This window comes from Nuphar pumila, chromosome 6 (genome assembly GCF_984573655.1).
Source record: "Nuphar pumila chromosome 6, dmNupPumi1.hap1.1, whole genome shotgun sequence".
Lineage (NCBI taxonomy): Eukaryota > Viridiplantae > Streptophyta > Magnoliopsida > Nymphaeales > Nymphaeaceae > Nuphar > Nuphar pumila.
In genome coordinates this window covers 18,426,167-18,436,088 of record NC_143254.1, presented here as the reverse complement: position 1 = coordinate 18,436,088, position 9,922 = coordinate 18,426,167, and the positions used below count along the sequence as shown (strand labels likewise).

At 38.9% G+C, this 9,922-nt stretch overlaps 1 protein-coding gene across 1 annotated transcript; it reads right to left on the bottom strand.

Annotated features, from left to right (window-relative positions):
• Positions 1-2,322: 2,322 nt before the first annotated feature.
• On the bottom strand, positions 2,323-3,461 carry LOC149834179 (LOB domain-containing protein 41-like). Its single transcript, XM_090010006.1, has 2 exons — positions 3,242-3,461; positions 2,323-3,152 (listed from the first exon to the last, which is right to left on the bottom strand). Exons 1-2 carry the CDS (start codon positions 3,429-3,431, stop codon positions 2,470-2,472), a joined length of 873 nt encoding a protein of 290 aa, XP_089866132.1. The 5' UTR covers positions 3,432-3,461; the 3' UTR covers positions 2,323-2,469.
• Between the last annotated feature and the right edge of the window lie 6,461 nt (positions 3,462-9,922).

Below are 9,922 nucleotides of genomic sequence, written 5' to 3'. Positions count from 1 at the left end.
TTCTTACATTATTTCTTGGGAATATAAGTTATTCTTAAGAATATTGGGATAATTTTGTCTGTGAGAAAATATATTTTAGATCTCTTGACTAAAACAAGGATGTTGGACTCAAAACTGATGGTAACTTCTATCGGTTGTCTAAGTTTAAAGGCACACTATATCATGATGTAACAAATTATCGCATTGTAGTTGATTTTTTGCAATATGTTACATTTACGAGGTCAGATGTTACTTATGTTGTAAACTAGGCTTGTCAGTTCAGGCATCAACCTGCACATGATCATTGGGCTCATGTCAAACGTTATCCAAAGGTATTTAAACGGTATTATTAACTTTGGTATAAAAAAATACAGAAGTTAGATTATATTACTTTGTCAAGCTTTGCAAATGTAGACTGCGATGAATGTCCAAATGATTGGAGGTTATCTTACCTATGGGGGCTCTAAATTAATTTATTGGAATTATGATAAACAAATGACAATTGCAAAATCTAGTAAGAGGCAGAGTACAAGGCACTCACTGGCGGTGTATCCGTAACTTATGTTGATCAAGCAATTGCTTCAAGAACCGTGAATGTCTCTCAAACAAAAATCTATTATTTGCTGTGATAATTTTGAAGCTACATATTTGACTACTTATCTATTTTTTCATGTCAGAAGCATGTTGAAATTGATTATTACAGAAAATTGGTGTCAAGTTTCTATCATCTCAAAAAATATATACTAGATATCCTTATCAAGGCTCTAACAGGGAGCTAACATAATGATCGTGGAAGATTCAAGAAAACAACGAAGAAGGTAAGTGGGTCCAAGAAAGGCAACATGTAGATAAGGATAGATGTGATGGCTTCCTTGGTGAAGCAGGCTTAAGAGTTAATGAGAAGGAACGTAATGTGATTACGAAAGAAGGATGTCTAATGGAGGCAGGAAACCAATAGTCCAAGATAGAAAATAATGCATTCTTAAAAAAACTGGATTCTTTGTAATAAAAAGAACTAGAAAATAAAATACAGACGTCCTCTCTGGAACGTTAAGATTGACAGACTGATAGTTTAGTTAACCCATGGATGTAGATCTGAAATTAATAGATCGACCCACGTAAATTTGTCTTAGTGTTTAGTGGTGTGTGCTTGTGATTCATAACTTAACAGCCGACTTAGACGTTTCCCGGTCTTTTCACTTTTCTTCTTATTTTTTGTTTTGCTCTGTTATTTTGATTCGTCTCACCTTGCTCTTTCTCATGAAAATCAAAACCTACCTTTCATATCATTTCAATGGGAGTCGCGCGTGACTTGCCAGTTGAGAACACCACTAAGAGAATAAATGTTTTAAATATTAAAATATCGAAATTAATTCTTAATGTTAAAAAATAAAAAATTACAGTGTCCAACTCATCATGTCTTATTTTCCAAGAAAAAAATTTGAAAACCGCTTATGTTTATCCTTGTATCCACGAGTAAGAAGGGGTGAGATACCTTTGGTTTGACAATCTCCCCCCTGTTGACAAATTAAGACCAACGTGAAACATCGGGCGAAACCCTTCATCCATTGCATACTCTCACTGAACGTCCCAAAAGTTCAATTGCACCACGTAACCAAAGAATCTGAAACCCCTCCTTTTTAGTCAAAAAGTCTTTGGATTTGCATCATTTGCAGAGGGATCCCCCCTTCCCAAAATGCCAAACCCCAAACAGCAGCACAATAACTCTGTTTTGGACACAAATCCACTGAACCCCTTACACGGGCGAAAGAAACCCACGTTCCCTAGCCCCCAAATCCGATCTTAACATCCCACATGGACCAAGCACAAGGACAAGTCATTATTATCAGACTCTGAAGTAGGCCTTGACTTCCTTGGCTTTGCATTTATGTCCTCCACTAGAAACAAAACTCATAATATTTCTTATAATAAAATAATATTCCATGACCACGGGAAACAGGTATAGATGCAACTCCCATGATAATTAATAACTTGGTAGTTACCCATTTTCTCAATAATCCAACACGTTTTCTTAGCAATATACGTGTGGCCAACACGGTAGCTGTGGGTAAACCTATTTAAAAATCCAACCCCTCCATTATTGATCGCTAGAGCTCGTTTATATAAGATTACTAGATCCATTGTCTCCAAAACCACATAGGATTCCAAATGAGGACACCACCTATTTAGTTTCCAATAATTAGAAGAAATATTTACAATTTTTGCTTAAGAAACGTAAAGATGTAAACAAGGGAATTGTTGAAAGAAGCCAAAAAGAACAAATATTTCTCTATTCCTCATATTCGTTATTGCTCTTACATGTTATTCCCATGTTTGAAAAAAAAAAAGAAAAAGGGAAAACCTAAAGAATAAACAAACAAAGGGCACTATCCTATCATGTAATTCACAAGAAAATTTAATTTGTAAGTATTCCTCGGGATCACATCGAACAAAACCGCAAAAAACCTGGTACACAGAAACTGAGACTGTTCAAACCGGCAAGTCGAGCCCAAGCGAGGCCGGGAATTCAATGGACACCTTCCCTTCTTGGTGGTGGTGGTGGTGGTCGCTCTCGGATCGAGAAAACGGTTCCAAGCCGAGCGTGAGCTCCAGCTTGACGTCTCCGAAGCCGCTGCCGAACCATGTTTCGTCCGAAGACTCGGGCTTGTGCTCACGGTCCGGTTCGACCTGGCACAGCAAGGATGCCTCGACCGTCTCGTTCGAGAACATGCTATCCGTCTCAGCCTCGTTCGGCTCGGAGTGGCTGGACGATTCGCTCGACGCGGGGTTGTGATCGTCGGGGTAGCACCTGCGCCACCGGAGGTTGCAGACCTGAGCCGAGTCAGTGACGGCCTCGGGGGATATGGCGGGCGATTCGTCTCTGGGCTTGTTCTTGGCAGTTCGCTTGAACCGGTTCCGGCTCTTGATCTTGTGAAGCTCGGCGCAGGCGGCCGTGTTCTCTGCTTTGGAGACGTGGCGTATGTCGTAAGCCTTGAGCGGACCGGGGTTGGTGGCGGCCTCGGTGGAGATCTGAACGATGGGTGCTCCCTGCAGCACCGACTCGACCGCAGCCTGGCACAGCTGCCAGCTGCCGGACCACAGCAGACCCACCGAACCGTAGATGGGGTTCACGATCCTTCCGCAGGCCTCGTACAAAAGCGACCGGAAGATGGCTGAACACATTCGTTTCTTCAAGTGTCAGAAGAAGGCAAAAAAAAAAAAAAAGGTTGGCGAGATTGGTGAGTGAAGCGAGGAAAAGTACCAGGACGGAGGTGGTCGGGTCCGGCATTGATGAGGTTCATGAGGCCGGCTCGGCCGTAAAACTTGGCGAGGAAGACCGTCGCGTGGGCTTGAGACTCGGGGCTCTTTATCCATTGAAGACACGGCCGTATGCTGCAATCATCGCTGCACCCTTTGCGGAGAACCCTGCATCCATTACAACTCATTCGCATGGTTGCTGCTCTTTGAGGGCAAAATCTCAAAGATGGGAAACGGAGAGGGAGAGGAAGAGGAGAAAGAAGAAGGAATTAGGCGTTTGAGAAAGGAATGATGGTGAGAATGAGGGGTAAGAGGAGGTATTTATGTGGAAATTGCCGTGGGTTTTGCAACACAACCGGTGGTTTCGGAGTTTGATACTTTGATGGTACAAGATAATGGCCGACTCTTGTGGAAAATAGTAAGAGATGTGCCCAAACCCAAAGTGCAGGCTACTCTGCGCCAAGTTACTGAAATGCCCTCATTGCGTTTACGCCCACCGATTAGTACTATTTTTTTATTGCATTTCAAGGGTTTATGCTACGAAGAAGGAGGGTCCGAGTTGGCGTAGTGGGGTGGTGGGGGGTGCCTTGGCTGCTAGGTTTGATTTTCATGGGCATCGTCTTTGTGCAAGTCGATGCATCGGAGTTTTATGAAGTGCAAGTATGGCAGGCTGAGCCAGACGCATCGGAGTTTTATGAAGTGCAAGTATGACGACCGTAAGTGTGAGTATGGCAGCATGCTACAAATTAAGGAGGGTCGAAAGGATAATTAGTGTAAACCCTAAAGGGTGTGGTGCTGTGGAAGGAAGGAGTCTTGGCCAGTTAGACGGATGGTCAGGGTTCCATTCACAAAAATGTCAAACCTCTTTCATTAATCAGACCCGTCCTTCGTGAAAAGAAGAAAGAAAAAGTGGTTAGCGTAAAACATGATTAGTCTACTAAGGGCGGGCTGCCTTATCCGTAGCAGCGTTGTGAGAGGCGTACGCCTCACTACCTGAAGCTCACGCCTCAGAGGCGAAGCACACACTCAAGGTATTGAGGCGTTGCAGTGAAGCGTTTCAGGCTTGAAATGCACGCTTCACTCATGTGAAGCGCACGCCTCAAGTCGAAACGAGCTTCACTTCTAAGGCGTGCGCATCATGTTGAATGTCGTCTCCGATTCTCGATTCTGTTTCGAAAGAGATCAGAACTCCATTTTTGTGATTTGTTGGGTGGGGCTTTTGGTCTTATCATCCCAATCGCCGTCCGACGTGTTATTTACCGGCCATGGCTGGCACTTCGCTGCTTTTCGGCTATCAAAGCATTGTAAATAGTCTGAAACGAAGCCTGGACGCGCCCAAGACCAGCCTTAGGGGTCTCAACAAGCCTAAGTGCTCCAAATGTGGCAACGTCGTCCGTTCAAGGTGATCTCTCTCTCTCTCTCTCTCTCTCTCTCTCTCTCTCTCTCTCTCTTACGCCCTCCTGGTCGATGGTTCCTTGCGTATTCTTGCTTATTTCCCGAACGAAATGGCATTTTTTTTGTTCGATGCAGAGAAATTTGGGTGTTTCTCTATGTGGGGAATTGTCGTTTCTCTTGAAACCTCTGTTTCTTTTGTGTTTTCTTGCGTGGGTGGTTGTACGACCTCCTGGTTGATTGCTCCTATCGTACTTTTGCTTATTTCGTGAAAAAGAGCTTTTCTGCTCAATTGTTGAGGAATTTCGGTGTTTTCTCTATGTGGGAGTTGTCGTTTCTCCTGGAAACATCTGATTTTTTGGTTTTTCTTGTGTGGATGATTGTCGGTTCTTCAATTTGTTGCTTGTGTAGGCGTGGAAATCAATTTTGTGTATTCAGTGTTCGGTTGTTTCTGTACGTCGTGCAAATTGGTTTTGCTTTGACGATGAGAATCAGGTGTTTTTGGTCGATCGTGGAGGCATTTTGGGTGTTTGTCAGTGTGGGGAGTTGATTTTCCCTTGGTAGTTGTCGCTTTTGATTGTTCTTCTTGAGGCATCAACGACGTGATTTCTTCTTTTAAAGTTAGTTGCCTCTTCTTTCTTGAGGGTCTGGTAGTGTTTGTCTGAAATTGTGTTTGCATCTTTCATGGTTGAGTCTTTTTTATCTGATAGGCAAAATATGAAAGATCCGGTTAATTGTTTTTAGATTGTGAGTGGTGTATCTAGAATTTAATGAGAAGGGGAGAGGTTTCATGAAGTCTTTTTTGTTCAAAAGAGACTGCTCAGTGGCTGCTACCGGTTAATGTTTGACAGTAAATGTTTTCATTCGTGCATTTAACTTATGAAATCGAAAAGATTCTACGAGTTGACATTGATAAATGTTTTCTTTTATTTTGGTTCGTGCGTGTTCTTGGGCAAGTAATAGAAGAACATGGGTTGAAGTTGATCATTGTTTTGGAAATTTTGGCTTTTATTTATTTTGGTTCATATATGTCTCTGGCAAAGAATAGAAACAGCGTGTTCATATGGGTTAGTGTTGTAGAGTGTTTGCTTTACTTGAGGATTGATTGGCATGATTTCTGCCTGTTTTATCTTGTCATGAAAATGGCTTTTATAAAGGGGTACACTGTCTATGGAAGTGATGGCCTAATGTGATGAATTAAGGGTATGAGATCCATATATTTTTTTTGCATGTAGATAAATCATCAAGTTTGCATTTTACATTGAGTTATTCAGATGTTCATGCAATGCATTTTTCAGGTGGGATTCTCCTCTGAAAGATCTCACTCCATATCACCAAATTATTGACGTCATATCTTACATTTCTATTACTCGTCTTGATATTTCCCATGCTATTAACGTTGTTAGTCAATTCCAACATTTTCTCACTATAATACATATGAGTGTTGTAATGAAAAAGTTAGATATATTAAAAATAATATTAATCATGGTTTATTTTTGTCCAAAATTGATTCATGTAATCTTTATAGGGTCTGGGTATAGTTTTTTTTAGCAGACTTGATAAGATCCGGATTTGAACCTGATATCCATACCTCAAAACAAATCCAGGTTCTCATATCAGACCCGTTTGACACCCTTACCCACTACAAGAAATCAAATCTTTATTGGTGTTAAATTAAGAGTAAATTAGCGTCAGTAAAACTTTGCCTAGTGCCAGTAACAACCTTTGTTAGTGCTAACATTGCGCCAGTAATTTTGCCAATAAAAGTGTTGTCGGTAATTAATTTTTACTGAGACTAAAATAGCGTCAAAAAAATTTATTTACTGACACTAAAATAGTGCTGGTGCACTAAAAAAGTGTGTCAGTTAAAATTTCTAATAGAAAAAAATATATACTAAGAGCTTGAATTTATCAAAAACTTGAAAAATAATAAATCATACTTGAAAAAAAAATCTTCAAAAAATGCAAGATCCTTAAAATAAAAAACCTGAAAAATCATAAATCATAAATAATACTTAAAATGCAAAACCCCTAAAATCTCTTAATCTACAATATATCTTTTATTAAACAAACTATATCTATTGTATCCATGGAGTTTATTTCAACAACAACAATAACAATAATAATAATAATATGTGAAAGAATGGCAGTTTCTACTAGGGGTGGCAATCGGGTCGGGTCGGCGGGTTGGTGGGTCAGAATACCTCAACACGAACACGACCCGTTTATTAAACGGGTCAGATGTGGCAAACACGAACACGACCCATTTATTAAACGGGTAACCCGACACGGTTAACCCGTTTAATAAACGGGTCGGGTCGACACGACACAATTACATGACATAGTGACCTGTTTAATAAACGGGTCGACCAGATAACATAGACACGATAACCGACCCGAGTAACCCCAATAACTTGTCTAACCCGAATAACACAATTAGAAACACAAAAAAAAAATACATATTATACTTTTGTTGAGCCAGATCAATCAAGTCTGGGTATGGTTTTTTTGGATTATAAAAAAAAAAGTTAAGGAAAGCAAACTACTGGTTATTGGGAACCTCACTCTACAAAGACCTCAAATGACATGATTTTAAAAACCTAGTAACTAGGGGTGTGCAAGGGTTAGGTTTGACCTAGACCTGACTCATATCAAATTATGTCGGACCTAAAGGGTACAATTAGTATAATAAGCAAAGTATGGTTTGTGAAATTTCATACCAGACTCGGGTGACCCGAGTTTTGATTAAGACCAGTGATTTTTCAATATAAAAAGATTAAAAATATTATTTTACCAAGTATAGACCAAAAATGATCCATGTAATCTTTATAGGGCCTGGGTATAGTTTTTTTTTATATAGCAGACCTGATAAGATTTCGGGTAAGATCCGGGTCTGAACCTGATATCCATACCTCAAAACAAATCCAGGTTCCCAGATCAAACCCGTTTGACACCCTTACCAGTAACTGCCACTACAAGAAATCAAACCTTTATTGAAGTTAAATTAGGAGTAAATTAGCATCAGTAAAACTCTGCCTAGTGTCAGAAACAACCTTTATTAGTGTTAGCATTGTGCCAGTCATTTTGCCAATAAAAGTGTTGCCACTAAATGAGTTTTTATTGAGGCTAAAATAGCATCAAAAAAATTATTTACTGACACTAAAATAGTGCTATGTATAGTATGTAACATAATTCAGAGCTCGAATTTATCAAAAACTTGAAAAATCATAAATCATACTTGAAAAAAAAAATTTCAAAAAATGAAAGATCTTTAAAATCAAAACCTAAAAAATCATAAATCATAAATAATACTTAAAATACAAAGCCCATAAAATATAAACCTTACTTGAGAAAAACAATCATCTTTAGCATGCTTTTACTCAATAAATTATAAAAATAGTAATTAAAATGCAAAATCAAAAAAATTTAAATCATACATGAGAAAAAAATCAAATATAACATGCATGCATTCACTCAATAAATAACAAAAATATGTATTAAAATATAAAACCCTTAAATTTTAAATTATACATAAGAAAAAAATCAGATATAACATGCAATCTCTTAATAAATAATAAAAATATAGATTAATATACAAAACCCATAAAATCTAAATCATGCATGATAAAAAAATTGAATTTAGCATGCTTTCACTCAGGAAATTATAAAAATATAGATTGAAATGCAAACCTCCTAAAATTTAAATCATACTTAAAAAACCTCAGTTTCAAGTATGCATTCATTTAATAAATAACAAAAATATGAGTTTAAATATAAAACCCCTAAAATCTAAATCATATATGAAAAAAATTGATTTAACATGCATTTACTAAAGAAATTACAACAATATGGATTACACTATAAGAAAAACAACTTTGCCTGACACACACGAGCAGTAGCGCTATTGTAAAGCTCCCTTTACTGGTGCAAAAATGGGTTGCGTCAAAGAAAAGATTTTCTTGGCGCAAAGATTATGGAAACAATGAAAGCTATTTTTATTGGCGCAAGCTAACTATTACGGGCATAGAATTTTTTGCAAACCCGTGATGCATCAGACTCCCCAGTCTAGTTAGCCTAACGGCCAAAGGCCCCACACCAACACTTTTTCATGTACTGAATTATTTCATTGGTCCTACTCCCCACCTTGTACGTAGTTGTCTAGAGAAAGTTGATCAAATACATCTCCAAATGCGTATTCTATCTGGTTCATGTTACTTCGTTCATAGCCGTCCAATACCAGCTATCACTTCTGAAAAGATTACAAACTTGCCTTAGCTTTGTTTGCCATGAAGTGTATTGCAACTTCATGCCATAGGGATATCAACTCCCTTAAGGCACTAACTTGAGGTTTTTCAACAGTCCAAACTAGTCCTCAAGTAGGGGACACTTACTTGCATATCACCCCAAAGTGGTCCTTCAAAACGTCTTCTTAGGCACTCGTCCACACAAGGGGCAACATGGCCCAACGCTGCAACTCTCATCTGACGCCAGCACACTGCAATTTTCATTCGAAGCTAGCAAAATGTTCCTGCAAAAAGCAAACCCCACAAGCCATGCATAAAAACTTTTTTCGCATACACAATCTACAAGAAAACTATCAACTCAAGGGACCAAAACAACGAGCATTTTGCTCAAGATGGACACTCCTCTAACCCACAATCTTGAGAGAGAATATAGAAGTTTAATTGAGTATCTCATACTCAAAGGTGCAAATCCACGCTCTACCTGCACGCCTAACATATAACTGATAGAAATCTTTGGATTATCCATGTTTCTTTAGCCAACTAAACAATAACCTTGCACTTCTTCTTACTATCGACAAGATAATCGATACCATATTATCAACATCTTGCTTCTATGCTCAGTCATCAATACTTCAGCTGCACAATTTTGCGTAACCAAGATAAACCATCATTGTCTTATTCAGTGTCCTATTCATTGAACAACAAGGTCACCGTGAATCTTTTTGCTCTGATGTCAATTTGTTACAGGCATAAATTTTTTTGCAAACCCGTGATGCGCTAGGCTCCCCAGCCTAACAACCAAAAGTGCACACCAACACATTTTCTTATACTAAATCATTTTATTGGCCCTGCACATCACCTCGTGTGTTACTTAGCAGAAGCTGATCAAGCGCATCTCCAAATGCGTATTATATATGGTTCATGACACTTGAAGCATAGCCGTCTCATACCAGCTATTACTTTTGAAAATGTCATAAACTTACTTTAGTCTTGCGTGTCATGCAGTGTATTGTGACTCCATGTAGACGCTACAACAAAACCCGTGAATC

Bases quoted from the DNA above. Each gene is read 5' to 3' on its own strand.
- LOC149834179 (XM_090010006.1), bottom strand. From the start codon at position 3,431: ATGCGAATGAGTTGTAATGGATGCAGGGTTCTCCGCAAAGGGTGCAGC. The intron at 3,153-3,241 runs GTACTTTTCCTC...GAATGTGTTCAG, and splicing joins ACCCGACCACCTCCGTCCTG to CCATCTTCCGGTCGCTTTTG.